Source organism: Haemorhous mexicanus, chromosome 19 (assembly GCF_027477595.1).
Source record: "Haemorhous mexicanus isolate bHaeMex1 chromosome 19, bHaeMex1.pri, whole genome shotgun sequence".
NCBI classification, from domain to species: domain Eukaryota; kingdom Metazoa; phylum Chordata; class Aves; order Passeriformes; family Fringillidae; genus Haemorhous; species Haemorhous mexicanus.
Window position 1 is genome coordinate 7,870,934 of NC_082359.1, and position 17,212 is coordinate 7,888,145.

Consider the following 17,212-nt stretch of genomic DNA (forward strand, 5'->3'; position numbering starts at 1 on the left):
CCAGCAGCCTTGAACACTTCTTAGTAGGAACTGTGTAACCTCTGAAGGAGCCTGAGAAGCCACCAGAGCTGAAAACCCCAGCACGGGCTGCATCTCTGTGGTGTCACCAACACCACTTGTGAGCCTGAACCTCCTGAACAAAGAATCTCCAACAACCAACCTTCAGCATCATTTTCCTGATGCTGTTCAGACTGTGCTTTCTCTAACTCACAAATTTGCACAACTCTCATTTTCCTGCCAAGCAAAAATTTAGCACAAATATCAAACCCCATCAGCACCCAGTCTTCCAGTAACTTCAACCAACTACAGCTTCATTCTAGTGCTCACAACTAAGGCAGGACCAGAGCATTGTCATTTCTCTCCTCATCCAGGAGGTGACTGGGCATCAGTGACAAATTATGTCCTTTACTGGCAAACACAAAGACCACAGAGCTTCAACTTTAATGCTTCTTCTGCCTACTAAGATACCAACTACTCCTGCTGGAAGTGTTGGTCATTTTCTTTTAATACCTTCTTCCTGGGGTATGAAATTAATTCAGCTAAGGCAGAATTGTAAAAGAATACAGGAGGCAAAGCAGAACAGATCTGTATAAAATCTGACACTGCAATGCTTAGACTTCAAGGATGCCATGGCATCAAGCTTTCTAACAAACACTTCATTCAAGCAGGAAAGCCAGCCTTAAATGTTCTCTCCTTTAGGCACAGAGCAAATGGATCAGTTGCTAGTAATTATCTGTTTTCCCTGTACTTCAGACACTACCATCTGTGAATTGGGCCAAATATCTTGACACAGTAATTGTGAAGTCTTACATGGGAGCAGATACACCACTCACTCCTTCTGAGCTTTATAACAAAACATCATCCTCTGCATCTTTTCAGCCCAATAAAAAAGCATATCAGCCTCCTTCCTGCATAAAACTGTACCTCTCACACCAAACCAACAGCTGCAGGTAGGATGCAAAAGTACATTTGGACCTGCAAAACCATAAGGGAAACCTGGGCAAAAAGACAGTTCTGTGCTCACAACTATCTCATTATGAGATGACCATGGCAAGTTTGTAGGGTTTTATGGTTAAGTTTCAAGTCCACCTTGTCCTCATTGGAGCTGGGAGTCCGTGGTATAACCAAGTGCTCTTTCTCTTGCAGCTGGGGCCAGGAAAGCCCCTGGCTCCAGACAGGCTTCTCCCTGCTCTTCTGGCAGGTGCCTTCCCATCCCCTCTCTCCTTGTGCTCTCTGACGACTCCATGTGTGCTGCTGGAGATGGGATTTGGTGTGCTCAGGCTCAGAAGGAAAAACCCTCTGCCCAGATGTGCTAATCCCCTGTGGCAACCCACTTCACCACACATGACCTCCGATGGCAGGGCTTGACAAGGTCAATGACTGCTGTGCCACAGAGGTTACTTATGCTCACTGAAGTCTCCAATGTGCACACAAGAGGGGCCCTCCCCCTCTTTTAGCACAATTAAATGCTTTTTATTGAGAAATTTGCACCATTTACGTGCAATTTTCTCCCCACACAACCAAGCTCCATTAAAGCCATTTTCACACAGCAGAGCCAGCATTTAGCTGGGCTCAAACACTGATCTTATCCTCCTGACACTTTCTTCAATCCCTCTGTGGGATTACAGCTGGGAAAATGACACTGATTAGAAGAGCTCCTTCTTCCCCCACTCTTTGGATTTAATATCCAATACAGGCTTCTCCTTAATACAACACATACATGGGATAGAGTACAGAAAGACAGGAGGAGAAAAAAGTAACAGAAAGCTAAAAAGGAAGAATTATTGTGTGAACAGAGCTACAAATGCCATTTACAGACTGAACTGCTTTTAACTTTCTGCCATCAAAAGGGTTAGATACCTCATCCAGTCCGAGCAACCAGCCAAGCACAAAAAAGCTTGTCTCTTCTTTCTCCCTGTCACATTGAAACTAATCACTGAAAACAAGGTAGAAACTGTGTTCTCAGAGCAATTAACTTGCAAGTGAGGTTTTATCTTTCCCAGTAATCCCTTCTACCCTCAGCCACTCCCCATTACCCCATATATGACCAACTTCAGAAGCTTAACCAAGACCAGAGTCACTCCAGCACAACCATCATTCTACACTCCCCATTTCAGCAGACTTGGAAGATGACCTGAAACACAGGAAGAACACGTAGCTGCAATCCTGCTCCAAAGGCTCTGGCCATATTTGCAGGGTTTTTTTAATCAATACACATCTGCTCTGCACGCCCTCCTCCCCTGTATCCTGCCTGCCCCGTGCCAGAAGGGCATTTGCGTGGCTGTGCAGCCAGCCAGATCAGGGAAGCAGGGAATTCGTTTTCCTGGCAGCATAAATGCTAGTGCTGGCACAAGGGAGGTAATCAGGACAAGCAGCCAGGGCAGGAAAGGACCATCCCCTTCAGCAAAAACACATACTTATGTCAGATTAAAGTGGTCACAGCCCCAGCTCCCTGCTCGCTCTCCCCCTGTTTCTGCAAGCGTGGGAATTACCCAGCAGCGTGGAAGATCAAGTTGTTTAGCTTTGCAAAAGGGTGTCCATCTAAGCACAGAGCTATTTTCACAGCTTGTTTCTTCTCTCACCAGCTCCTACTCCCTTTAAAAGCCAAAGAACAATGGAACCGAGGGGTTTGGATGCCATCAGTCACCGTGTTCCTGTGGCCAGGGAGGGAGCGAAGGCCACGGGGCTGGGCTGCGAGCAGCCCTGGGCTCCTAAATGGAAGGGTGCTAACATTTTCCTCTGGCAAGGTAAACAAACCCGGCAGTACAAAGATTGAATGACTCCATGGAACAAAAGGGAAAATAAGGTCAAACAGGAAAAAAAAAAAAAAAAAAAAAAAAAGGAACAAGAAGCAAAAGAGATGAGAGAGATATGACAGATACAAACACACAGAGCAAAACCCCCAAGAGGCTGCTCGTTAGCTCTGAAGCTGAGCACATGGAAAAAGAGAAGAATTTACTTCTTCCTCAACTGGAATGTTTGCATAATTGTCACTTTCAATTCTACATAATTCCCCTTTCTACACATTTGTTTCATGTCTAGGCCACCATGCATGAAATAAATCCCTGTCTCAGAGCACGGCCTGTCTGTGTGACTCAGGGTGCTAAGGAGATTGGGTTTCCCGTTTATTCCTGTGTTACATTCCAAGAAGGTGTGAACAGTGCTGTATCAGACTTAAAATATCAACCAAACAGACATCCACCTCGGCCAGCACCACTTTGCCTAAGCAAATTTTTCTAAAACCATAAAGCTAAGTGAGCATGGTATTAGTAAAGCATTAATTAAATACCATTTCCCCCCCCCCCTCCCTGGGACACGCTCCAAGTGTTCCCAAACAAATAATTCAGTCTGAACTTTAATGGTTATTTCTTCCCCCATCCCCAATTAAAATTACATGCACTCGCTTTTGGGATAGGTTCAATTTTCTTCATATTTAATGCTGATACCCAGGTGCCCTATTAAAAAAGCTAAATTATAAGCTCAGATATTGAAATATCAACACTAATTAGGTCTTTTAGACACACATTTTTAGATGCTGTTTAGAAAATCTACATTAAAAAGAGCAGGGGCAAAGAATGAACTTTCAAAATTAAAAGGAGCAGCACTGGGTAATTAGGCACCCAGATTCTCATTCTTTTTTTAACAATAGAGACAAACACCATTTCAGTGACCACAGTCCAAAGAGGACACAATATTATTTCTTTTTTGAGACTGAAGGAAGTAGAAAACAAAGTTCAACTGCTGCTAAACAGAGGTGATATTTAAAGTTCATTCAACTTTAAAGCTTGGCAATGTATCATTAGAAGAATGAGAAAGTCCAAAAACATTTTTGCACATCACAGCAAAGGTTTTACTTTGTAATTCAGCTACAACCCAAATTCTGACCTTCCTCAAAAGCACCTGCAAAAAGACATTCCAAAGGTTCTAGTTTGGCAGCTGCCTGGCAAGGCAGAGCCAAAGGGATGCACCAGGTGGGAAAACCTCTACAGCCTATTTTTGTTCCTTTCACCAGCAACAGGAGCACATGGCAAAATGCCAAAATTCACTCTTTTGAAAAGGCTTGATGCCCATGAAGACACAAAGCCAGGTGATTTTTTCCCCCATGTTTTCTCACCTCCAGAAGCACACCAGTTAAGGTGCACTGCTGGGAGCTGTCACTGTCCCCAGGAACACAGATTCCCATGGTGGGAAGGGACCCCCACACTCCTCACTTTCTGCTCCCTGACATCAAAATACCAGTCTCACACATGATTAACTTCCTCCTAACTCAACATAAGCACTGGAATGCTCCAGTAAAATTGGTAAAAGAAGCTACACTTTGCATTTATCCCCCATGTCTGTATTCTAACTGCATGTTTTATGTGTCTGGCTTTATGCTTTAGGCACAGACCCATTATTCCTACAGTATTCAGCAGAGACTCAGTGAATAATCACATTCTGCTTATGTTCACAACATCATAAAGGTAATACTGGGAAAAAACACCAGCGACTTCATCTGCTAAACATATATAAACAGGGGAATGGGAATTTTAACACACATGAGCACAAAAGGAGGAAGACATGAAAGAACAAGGAGAAATCATTTTTTGTTTGAGACAAAAATCTATTCCCCCTCTTCAGTAGCTGTTCCTTTTTGTCCAGGTAAGAGCACTGAACAGTGAAAATTCACCTGCAGGTAACTAGCAGATAATCAGAAGTACACAAAAGAACAAACCAAGGAGCACCCCAGGGGAAGAAAAACTTTATCTGCCTGCAGGGAACACCAGAAGCTGCCCATTTACCAGCCCTGATGCTGAAGCATGCTCTGCATTACAGCATCTCAGCACGCTGCTCAAGACCACCCCAGGTGCTGACCCCATCCCACACCACAGGAGGACAGCAAACCAAATTAATTCCATTTTGGACAGCCAGCACATTGTACTTAAGACAAATAAACACTGGCAGTTTATGCTCTGCCCCTTTTTAGGTCAAATTAGTATTTTTGCAGGTTGTATCAACCTTACAATTATCATCCAACATGGCCCTGTTTGGGCCACAGAGCTCCATGCCAAAACCCCACTGCAAACGTGCCACCAGGCGTGGTGCAGGACTGCAGACACCATATCAGCAAACAGCTATTTAGTAGCAGTCACAGCTAGCTGACCTTCAGGCAGAAACTCAGTAACCTGATGATGATGACATTGCTGGCCCTGGATTGTCTGCAGCATTTATTTTGGCAGTGGTAAAGCAAATCCTCGGATCCATTTGGAGCAGGAAGCGCCGGTCAGGAGAGCAGAGCCCTCGCTCCTGCCCGAGGGCCAGGCTTGAACAGCCTCCCCTGGAAAGCCACACGTGCCTGCTCCACCTGAGCAGCCCAGCACCTCCCAACAGCCACAGGAAATAATGTTAACAATCTCACAGTCCAGGAGCACGGCTGGCCTCAGAGCTATGGCACAAGAGCTACAGTGCTTGGAGACAAGCAACTTTATAATTATAAAACCCTGAGCATCTCTTGGGCAGAGGAAAACCAGGCAACACACTCAGAGACTCCACACCCCATCCATGTGTTTCTCAGGACATAACACAGCTGAAGGTAAGAAACCAAAGATGCTTTCTCTGGAAACAGCTTGTGTAAACCATTTCCTTTTTTTCATTTTTTTTCCCTTTTTTTTAAAAAAAAGTCCAACTTCAAAAATAATTCTTGGGAACCTACCAAGTGCATATAGCTGTGTAAAGTGTCACCTGGGAGTTTACATTAGTCTGCACAGGCCCAGTTACAGCAGTTCCATAACCTCTGGTTTGGAAAGAGCCTGTCCTACCCCTGCCAAAACACAGGGTCATCTTCTAACCAGGGCAAACCAGCCTGATGTTAACATGGGGCTCCTCTATCCAACAGCTGCTAAAAAGAGCATCTTTCCTTGCAAAAAGCCTAAAGGTTGTACAGGTGGCTTAGTAATGAACATAGGAACATTTTCTGATTGAGCCCTGCAATCACTTTTGCCTAGATGCTGCTAAAATTTTAATTTCCCAGTCACACCCTCTGTGTGACTTAGCATCTTCCAGCAAGGTGGAAGAAAAGTCACATATGAGTATGAAAAAGCTGTGTGAAACCAAGTGCCAGGCCCTGTGCAGCCCTGAGGCTCTCACTCACGTTTCACCACCCCTCTTCCCAACACAAACAGCACTGGGAACACCAGTGCCTGTGTCCCTCCCTGCACAAGTCACACTGGCCCTGCAGCTGCAGCCACAGCCAGGGACAGGAGCTGGGACAGAGCTCCACACTGCCAGTGAGGACAGGCTGGGAACAAACCCCCACTGCCAAACCCAGCCCAGGGGCTGCCCAGGGAGTGGGAACAGGGCTCCAAGGGAGTTATCAGTTTGTTTGATGTAACCAACAACACTGCCATGTGCACACTGACACCAATGTACAGATCTCTGCGGAGTTTGATGGATGAGCTGATGGCAGGCACGTTATAAAATCCATCTGCTTGGAAAACCATTGTCATTTTCAGCTAAAAATCACACCAGCAAACTCGCATCACAACTTTGTACTATTCAGTGCCAAACTAGAATACCAGACTAAGTGGTGGTGTTCTTTCCTGAGCAGATCTTGCAAAATACTCAGTAACTCAACGTTAACAGCAGTATGACAGGGGATTTTTTTCCTTTTTTTGAATGCACCAAGTGCTTTAGTTAAGCCTGAGAAAAAAATGGAAGGCGGTTTTTGCCTATCTTGCAACAAAACCTCTCTTGAGATATGTCTGTTCTGCATCAGGAGAGTTTCCTAGTAAATGCATGAATGAGTGCTGCTATGAGAAGCAAGATTATAAATCCAGAGCATCAGTAAGGACTGATGAAGCTTAGGGCAACTTAAGAAGCCTGAAGTCAAGGCTTGTATTTCAGCTCAGAGAAGAGAACTAGAGCTCAGGAAAATCTCAGGCTGCATTTGCACCATCAGCAGTGCCCAGAGCAGGACATGCCACTGGAAAGGCTCTCCCACAGCTGGCGTGGGGCAGAGGAGAATCATTTCCCTGAGAGTTTGTACGAGGAGATTTTGACCCCAGAGGCTCTCCCATCACCTCCTGGTGATGCACAGACACAGCACTCACGTCAGGCTTGAGGCAGTTCCAACACGTCACAGGGGTGACAGGAGTTTCCCTGAGTGGCACTTCCAGCTCCCACCAGGCAGCCCAGCAGTGGCACAGCCAGGGTGACACAGGCAGTGACGAAAGGACTTGCCCAGAGCTCCGTGAGAGGAAACTTGTGGCGGAGCCAGAGAGAAAACCCCGTTATCTCAACTTCCGGACCCCTCTGCTTAACCGCCAGACCACAAAACTCTTTTATTGTAGGATAACATTTCAACAAATAGCTGTTTTCTCTCAGCACAAAACCCACTTTGCAGTTTTACTTTTAAAAATCCATTTTTACTCCAACTCCCTAGGACTTCAAGCCAGCCCTGTGACTTGGCATAAACAATTTCTCCCTCTTTTGCATGCCCCAGTTTTATTAAGTAATCCCCATAAAAGCAATTACTGAGCTTTGGACTGAAAAATAACTAGGGAAAAAAAAAAAGAGAGAGACAGCAAATTCTGCATATCTTTATTTGCATACGGATTCCCTCCCTCCCCCTTTCTAAGGGTTTTGCCATGAGGTCTTTTATGTCTCTTTCAATAATCATATAATTATATGATTCCTAAAGTACACGCTGGCAACACTTCAGGGGATTTTAGTCATTACAGGTGACAAGACTTTTCTCTCATGTCTAATGCTCGCTAGGATTTCCTTCCACTTCATTCACAGATAAGATGAAGAATCAAGTGACACCCAAAACGCTCTCACAGACTGATTTTGGGGGGATCAGCCCTTTTCCTTCTCCATTACAGATGCAAGGAAATGGGCAGAACTGAACTGGAATGAACTTCAATTGGAATGGAGCACTTTTTCAATTAAGCAGCCCATCATTTTTCCCAGGCCCCACATCCAACTATTTTAATGCCTTTCACATTTTTCCTTTAATTTTACAATCTGAAAGAAATGCCAAGGTTCCATCAAGGACTGAGAATGCCATCATTCCATTTCTTCCAACGGCTGCAAGTTATTAACAAGATGTCAAAACATCATAATTATTTTATATCAAGTATGACTGATTCCATAAACATCTCTTAGCTGCACACCATCCTGAGTCTCACTCCCCCTGAGTGTAGGTATATGCTCAGGCTAAATGGAGTTAAGAGGCTGCACATCCTCCTCCACAGCATTACAAGAGATATTTAAGAGCCACCAAAACATCAACAGCAATAATGCATTTTATTACCTGATGCACTTGATGCCATTGTAAGCTTTGAGACATTGCTTTCCTTGAAACTCTTTGTGGGTTTTTGCTCCTCTCTACAAATAAGAGCTCCCAGGAAAGAAGCTGCAGCTTCACAAAGGATGAGGAGGGGTTAAAGGAACAAGCTTGGTGTCCTTCAGCAGCCACCCAACAGCCAGCAGCTCTGAATTACCATTTGTTTCCCAACTTGGGCTGCTCCTAACTTCAGCATCTCATCACTAAGTACAGGTTAGGTCAGGGACACCCTAGCACCAGAGTGAATCAATCTATATTTAAAATTGGAGAGGGGGAAACAGCAAAACACCAAACAATTACTCTCTTATTTTTCTGAAGCTAGAAAGAACATCTATTGAAGGGCAAGGTAACACAATGATATCAAACCACAAGCACTACAAGCTTCACATTCAGACTACAGGCACAACTGCATCATGCATATGTATTTTCTGAATTCCTCTCTATGACAACCTGTGCAGAAGAGAGAGCAAGGCAGGCTGTGGGCAGAGGAGAAGAGCCCAAGCCCAGCTCCTTGCCCTGCTGACCGTGCACGGCAGCCTCAAAATAGAACATTTAACTTCAAATTGCCACGTTTGTGTGGCACTATAGATAGCCAGCTCAAGATTAAAAAAGCTTTGCTCTGAGCACAAAGGAAGAGACAGGAATGGTGCCATAAGCCCATGTTTTGCAGCCAGTGGCGCAGGGAAATAATTTTGATCCCTTCAATCCCCTTATCCATGCCAACCACTGACCTTGCAGATGCAACTTTTGTTCAAGTTCAGTCCCTTTTTGGCTCCAAGCAAGACAGAGCTACAAAGGAAACACTCTCCATTCATCCTGGATCACCCAAGCACTGTGCCCTCAGCTGCCCCACGCTCCTGCCAGCCAGGTAATTCTGCACTTCACATCCAGTCACTCAGTACAAAATAATTAAGCTGCAAAGGGTGACACTCACCTCTCTGCCTGTCACTGGGGCTCGCACTGCTGGCCTGGCTGGTGCAGGTGGGAGCCCCACAGCTGGTGCAGTTTGTACCTGCCCAGCTTTCACAACTCTTGCACCAGAGGAACTGGACCGACAACTCGGCACAGGTCGGTTTTGCCTGGGCGGCTCGGGAGCCGGTTAACCCTCGCCTCCATGTTCAATGTTTCTGGGTTTGGAACGTAAAGACTGATTCTCCTTTCAGCATCACAGCAGAATTCTTAATAGGTGATTAGCTTTGAGAAAGAAAATTTCTCAAGGAGATGGACCAGGGCTGGTAACACTGTGCTCCAACTCTTTTCTCCCTGAAGAGCATGGCTGGAACAGCCACAGCCCCCGTTGTGCTGAACACAGCAGAGCCAGGAGATATTTAAACAGCAAGAGCCACTTCACCTACATAAAACTCTTTTATACATTTACTGTGATAAACTGGAGGCATTAAAGTGCAGTGAATTGGAAATTGTTCTCACTTAGAGCTGGATGTTCACCTACAACTGATACCAAGATGCACACCTTATTCACTGTATTTCAGATCTTTATTTAAAAAAAAACCCCAACTGCATCAAGCAGGAAACAGCGTTTCAGTTCTGCTGATACTGTTCTCTTTCGAGTACTTGCTGCAGCACCACAGACTACACCATATTCCCTCATCCTGCAGCACCAGGACAAAGCCCAGACGCTGGAGAAGCTGAAGCAGTAAGCACATTGTGACAAGGCTGCACCCAGACAAGGTGCACACAAGTTTGGGATCTGTGTGCTGGCAAAGCCTGACACAGGGGAGCAGCCTGCTGTGGCTGTGCCTGGAGAATTTCACACCTCACCCAAAAAAAGCAGGGAAGCAAAAGGGGAAAAAAACCAAACCTCCCCAAAGCCATTCTATCAATGTGTCTCCAGCCACAGTACTGCACCTCTGTACCAAAATGAATTTTTTCACAAGTGCAGTTGCATGACCATCAGCCCTTCTGCAGAGCAAGCAGGGATCTACCAAAGAAACAACATGAAACACCAGGCTGATCTCATCCTACCCAGCTCCCTTCTTCACTGCTATTTTCCCAGAAAGTAGCATTGTGACAGTCAGTCTCATTCTGTGAAATAACTGAGATAAATGATAAAAACTGCATCTTCTCAGCATACTGAGAGAACAGTGAACTTTTCAGTTCTTACTAGGCATGAAGTCAAATGTACTACTGCAAGTAAACATTTATTAATTTATTATCTGAATGAAGTGGAACACTCATTCTATAAGGTCCTTTTTATTACAAAAAAAAAAATCTTACCTGTGCAATACAGAGTACCTTGTTTTTTTAAAATAGTATAGATTCTAATTAATTTTAAAACTGAATATATCTTCTGAATTGCTTTGTGATGGTTGGTCTACTTGATATTTCAGCCAACTTCACCTTATGTTTTCCCTCAGGCATCAGAGTGCTCAAGAAAGCCTGAGCAGTTACACTATAGGAAACTACTTCGGAAAAATTGGTAGGATATTAAAAGGTCTTCCAAAACACCCCAACAGACAGAATCAAGTGCAGTTTGAGTTAAAAATGAAACCTCAGGTAGGGATGAGTGTGACCCCTGAGCTTGGTTGGGATTTCCAAGCAATTTCCTCTCTTGAACAGCACTGCAGCCACTTGATGTGCACAAAAGGTGCCCTGACCTTGGCTGCAGGGATGGCCCCGGGCAGGGGCTGCACTTGCCATGCACCCCATCACTCCTCTAATCCTGGCAGGTTTCACCCATGAGGCAGAGAATCCCCCACCCAGCACAAGAGCTGGATCCTTTCTCACCACAGCCCATCACTCCACCGGGGTTTGCAGGGAACATTGCTCCCCCCAGCTCCTGGCCCAGCTGAGCAGATCCTCCAGGCTTTCCAGAGCTCTCCCCCTCTGCTTTAATCACCTCTGATTCCTCAACAACAACAAAGATACCTTAAGTACCTGCTTCAGACAAGATGCAAAAAAAAAAAAAGAAAATCAACAGCTAGAAGAACAAATCAATGGAGACTAGCAAGCCTTCAGGAAAACCAAAAGGCATTTAGAGCCTTTAGAGCATCATCCAGAAAATCATTAGCTTTCCTGGGGTTAAAAGCACTTTTAAAGAGGACTAACTGGCCATCAGAAATGCTAGCTTGATACACCATCACTTGACAATTAAGTAGAAGGAAAAAATACTTAAACATCTAGAAACTTGCTTTAAAACATAAGCTAGCTATGGAAAAATCTAAGCTGCAAAGTAGAGAGAGAGAGAGATGGTGACAAATCAGAAGTTCCATCGCTAGGTCAGTGGAGCTAGCACAAAACCTTTGGAACAGGAAACTGCAGTTAAATACATTGGTTTTCTTATCAATGAGAGATCAGAGCAACAGTAACAGGACAGTGTACAGCACACATGTGAAAACAGCCTTATCAAGATGACAGCTGGAGAACTCATGGATTCTGTCCAGAAGTCTACCAGGAGCAATAGGCTCTCTAAACTCTGCTGCACTGAGGCAGGAACAGCAGGGAAGGGGCTGCGAGGCAGCGCTGCCAGAGCTCGGGATACAAACAGTGAGAGGGGGTAAAGCATTCATCTCCTTGGGGCACAGCTGGGCCCCAGCTCAGCTTGTAAGGGCAGCATCTCCACTTCAACACCACGTGCACCGAGTCAAGGTCTGCCCCTCTGCAGCCCAGGGCTGCTTCTACACAACACTCCACACACGTCTGAGCAGGGATTCTCCACAAGATTCTATAAACAGGTTAAACATTGCTCAAAAAAACCCATACACACACACACACCCCCCTCAACAAAGTTAAAATTTCCATTCAGGGCTCCAAAGCTGCGCTGGAATCTGTAAAAATGATAAACAACAGCCAAAAAGAAAACACAACCCCTTGTCTTTTCAACTACTTTGGGAGAACAATTGCTCTCAAAGATCGCATTCATTAACATTCTGATGAAGTTCCCTTTTAGCGCTGTTTTTCATACTTGAAAGGAACAGCTATGATCAGAGAGAGCCCTCAACTACCGACTCACTCATTTAGATTCTCTCGCTCTGATTCACCAATCACCTTCAAGAATAATTAGCAGCTTCATCTGAACGTAATGAATATACACACATGCTCACATCCACCCCATTCATTCTGGAAGGAGGGCAGAAATCCCCCTTTGCTCAGCCCTGGCACAGCACCCATCTCCTGGGCAGCACCAGCACCTGGTGGCTCTTCCAGCAGCTGACAGTCTCACTGAGCACCTCAAGCCAAGGGGTCAGAGCAAACTACATTTCCAGGGTAAGTCCAAAGTGGTGGTGAGTGGCTGGGCACTAAAAAGCCCCAAATAAAACACCACACACACACCAGCCATAACCTGTGTGAAACCTGAGCTGGATTTATACAGGAAGATCCAGGGGAAGGAAGAGAAAAGAGAAGTTTTAACTTCTTATACACAGAAAGAGGCTGCTGCTTGTGTGTCTGTGGGGGGTTTTTTTCTTCTTTTTTACTTAAGTTAAAAAAAAATATATACAATCAACTCAGTCTTTATTTGGAAGATGGTAAGATAGGAGATAAATAAGTCACAAGTACTGCCACATGGTTTTCAGATGACAACTGCCAAAGGAAACATTGCCACATGAGTTAAAATCCAAAATGCTTAAAATTCACACCAGAGAGCTAAAGGAGACCTCAAAGCCATCCCTCAGTATTAACCCGAACTGCTCATACTCCCAGGTCAGCACAAAGGAAGAATACATATATTTATTCTATAAAGCACCCTTTATTTACAGGAACACCAGCAGTGAGAATTTCCTGCAGTGGGAAGGGGAATTCACAATATGGTGAGATACAAAGAAAAACAAACCAAAAACCACCTTACCTCTCCCAAATGATTTTACCATTAAGTTCTACCTAAACACTGAGAAATTTCATTTCCAAGGGGAAACCCAAGCCCTGGTTATTCTATTAAACATAGTCAGAGACCATTGTAACATCAAGAAACAAACCAACATAGAATAACATAATGAACTACCACATAGGCAACAAAAGCTCCTTTTAAGGATTAAAAAAATTTAAAAAAATACTTTTTTAGTTCAGTACTGTCCCTAAGCCATACACTCACTTCTACACTTTCTTCACCCTCATGGGCATAGAAGGTTTCAATTCTTATTTATTTTTAAAAAAACATTGCAGCAGATTTTAAATCCTCTTAAAAAACCAATGTACACCAAAATACAGATTTCTTCCAAAGCAGAAGAAAACCACCTGTTGCAGTCAAGTTCACCAGAGAACACAGTTCCACACGACACAAAATGACCTTGCCACTTCAGTCATTTCCATGGGTATATCCTGCCTTAAAATGCTTTTGCCCTTGCCTTGCTGCTGCATGACATCTGCCAAACATCCCCCATGGTCCAAGGCAGTGCTGCAGGGAAAAAATCCACACAATGCACAGTATTTTCTTCTTTTTAGTTTCACAGGGATTTAGGAAATGCACACCATCATGACCTCCAAGAACACAACCTCGAACATAACACACCTGCTTGGTGTGAAACAGGTGAACTCTGCCCACACTTTTCCCTCTGAGGTGCCAACCACCATGGCTGCAGAGGTGCACACATGTTGTTTTCTAACCTGTTGGCAAATACACTACATATCAATTAATTTCAGGTGGTGTTCTCTTACATGTTGGTAAATAGAGTAGAAATCAGTTAATTTCAGGAAAGCATTCTAGCACGTGTTGGAAAATATACTAGAAATAGGTTGATTTCAGGTGGTATTCTCTGACATGTTGGTAAACACAGTAGATATCAGTTAATTTCAGGAAGCTGTTCTGTACATGCTTGTAAACAAAGTAGAAATGGGTTAATTTCAGGTGCTACTAAAGTTTTTGGCAAGAATTTTAAAGCGAATCATTTTGTAAATACTTTTTTTTTTCTTTTTAAAGAAAAACCAGAAGTGCTTCCACAAACAGAAGTACCTTGGGGTGGCAGATATTTAAGGTCACTTTTTACCCTTGTGTACCTTATTGTCAAGGTTTGGCTGATTCAATAACAAGGCTCTCCCCATCTGAAAAGCCCAGAGTTTTCCCCGTCAGCCTGGAGGGAATGCACTATCATTTGAATTCTATTTCCTGATAATGTGCTCATCATGGTAGAAAATTTCTGCAGGAAGATGAATTTTACTTTCTTCCCTGACAGCTCAGTAGAGACTCAGGGGTTTAATTGGACCTATCTGCTGATGCATATTTGACTAAGAGCGTGCCCAAGAGAAAAAAAATAAGGTTATACAGACAGGTCTAGGGCTTGGTTTAGAGGCACAGGAGAGCAGATTGCTTGCTCATTATCAGCTCTGCATACACAAAGTAGTCAGCTTTCCTGTCAGGACAACACCCCACAAATGACAGCACAAAAAACAGCCATCACCAAGCTAACAGAAACCTTCTTGCCTCTCCAACACCTGCACACCCAGAGCTGCTCAGGGACCACTGGGCTGAACGTCCCTGCTGAGCAGAACCCCTGGCTCCCCCAGCAAGGGTCCTGCCACCAGGGCAGATGGCCAAGGCCACTTCTGACACCTCCATGGGCACACAGGGACCACCTCTGGGACTCTGAGGAGTTGGTCCTACAAGCAAAAAACTCCAGACAACCACGGTGCCACCAGAGGCCTCCATGGCAGGAGGGGTGGGCTGGGGAGCAGCAAAGCCCAGGAACAAAATGGGACTTCAGAGTCTGAGCCAAAGACATTAAAGATCCCAGAGGAAATCAGAGAATTCATTAGCCCACGCAGAACTCTTCACTGCTGTAACACAGGTTAACAGATACACAAGTGGCAGGAAATCCAAAGCAGGGAGAGCACCCAAAACTTTGCCCACGTTTCCACCATGGTGTGTCAAAAAGTGGGCAAAAGCACCAGAATTGCTCATATTTACTGGGAATTCAAGTTCTTACACCCAACAAGCAACTTGTGAGGTGCTTCCTCTCGACAACTCACTTCTTCCAACTGCACACAAACAAAACAAAAATCAAAAGCCAAAGTCATAGTTTGTCAATGCCCCTCTGAAAATATTAAATTTCCTGCTCTGCTTAACTTAGCTCAGACAAGGCAGGCAGTATTTGCTCAGCAAATATTGTTTGTAATAAGTTAGACAAGCAATATTTTTTGCCAGCCTATTAACACCAGAAAAATATGTACAGTCAACAAGAGATGAAGAATTTGTTCAATTACTTCAAAAATGGGAATTACAACCGAGGGATTATTATCCATTTAAACATCTCTTTTCCACAAAATGTCAAACACTAGCCATTTGCTAACAATCTCCGGAGACAGATAAAGTAACATTTTGGCAATGCAAACACAAACTCCCGAGCTGGAGGAGGGGGGAGAGGGAGGAAGGAGGGCGGGAGGGGGGAAGCTCCACCATTCACAACAATGCCGGACCATCCCAACACGCCAGGAATATTTTGCAGCCAATTAAAACCCCAAACAAACATTGGACTTGCCCGAAGTGATGGCGAGCACCGGCCGGAGCCGGGCACAGGAGGGGACCGGGGGAGGGAAGGAGCAAGGAGAAGGGGGGGCAGCAAGTTGCCAGCGGAGCCGCGATCACCGGGGCTGGCCCGGCACCCTCCTGACCGCAGCCCCGGGATCCCCCCGGGCTGACACCAGGATTAATGCACGTTAATTGCTATTTGCAAAATTCAGCAGCCTGAAAGCGCCGCGCTTCCTTTCTCAAATCCTTTTTTTTTTTTTTTTCCCCCCCCATTCCTTCTCCCTTCCAACCACCACCCCCCCACCTCTCCCCGCCGCCCCAGCCCCCGCCCCGCTGAGGGCAGAGCCCCCCGGCGCTCTTACCTCCAGCGCTTCCAGGGTGTTGAAGCTGGCGATGGCGAAGCCATCGATCAGATCCTCTTCCTGGGAGCTGGACTCGCGGCGGCGGCGGCGCGGGGGCCGAGCGGCGCGGGCGGCGGGCGGCGGGCCCCGCGGGGCGGTGCAGTTCTGGCCGCCGTTCTCCTTGCCGGGGCTCGGCTCCTTCTCGGAGCCCGAGGAAGGGCTCTGGTTCCGCGGGTCGCGGGCCGCCGCCTCCCGCCGCCGCACGCGGTCCCGCTGCGACCTCGACCTCCGGCTCTGCCGGATTTTCCCATCCATCGCCGAAGAAGAAGCAAATTAAAAAAATTTAAAAATAATAATAATAATAATAATTAAAAAAAAATTTAAAAAATGAAAATGAGAAGGCCAGGAGCGATGGGGGGGGTGGGTGGGAGTGGGGGGGGCGCGGGGGGAGAGAAAAGTCGCCCCCCTCCAACTCACCGCTTCCCCTCTCCAAACCCTGGAGCCCTTAAAAAATAATAGTAATAATTAAAAAAAAAAATCAACAACAACAACAAAAAAATCCTGCTGTTCAGAGCCTCGGATCCAGGCGATGATAATCCACAGAGCAAGGCTGGGTGGCGGTGGCGGTGGGGCGAGCGGCACACACACACAAAAAATATTAAATCCACGGAATGACCTTGACAAATTTCCACCCCCCGCCTCCCCCCACCCCCCAAAAAAAGCAACGACGGGAAGAGGAGGGGAGGAAAAAAAAAAAAAAAAAAAAGAGAAGGGGGGGAAGATTTATCTGGATCAGGACGAGGACACCTCGGATTCACTCGGCGCGGAGGAGAGAGGCAGATCCAGGAGGCTCGACCCAGCTCGGGATAATCCAGGCGCGGCGCCCCCTCCCCGGGGGCAGCGCCGCTCCGGGGCCCCGCTCCGGCCGCCGCGCACCGCCGGGGGGGCCGCCGCCGCCGCCGCGCTCGCCGCCCAACTTTCTTGCCGCGGAACGAGCGAGACAATCCCTGGGCAGCCCCCGCCGCCGCCCGCCGCCGCCGCCGCCCGCCGCCGCCGCCGCCGACCCCTCCTCGCCGGGCGCCGCCGGCGGCTCGCAGCCCCCCGCCGGCGCGGCGCGGCGCCCCCGCC

At 46.1% G+C, this 17,212-nt stretch overlaps 1 protein-coding gene across 20 annotated transcripts in view; it reads right to left on the bottom strand.

Moving 5' to 3' along the window:
- The window catches only part of FBRSL1 (fibrosin like 1), a 506,715-nt gene extending 490,246 nt beyond the window's left edge, over positions 1–16,469 (bottom strand). For 8 of the 20 annotated variants that reach the window (XM_059863647.1, XM_059863642.1, XM_059863636.1 and 5 more), the window contains exon 1: positions 16,106–16,466. In XM_059863647.1, the coding sequence (XP_059719630.1) occupies positions 16,106–16,399 (294 nt within the window). In that variant the 5' untranslated portion in view covers positions 16,400–16,466. Of the gene's footprint in view, positions 1–16,105 lie in introns of all 20 variants that reach the window. The other 12 variants (XM_059863650.1, XM_059863648.1, XM_059863640.1 and 9 more) reach the window with 4 other exon arrangements.
- Positions 16,470–17,212: the final 743 nt, after the last annotated feature.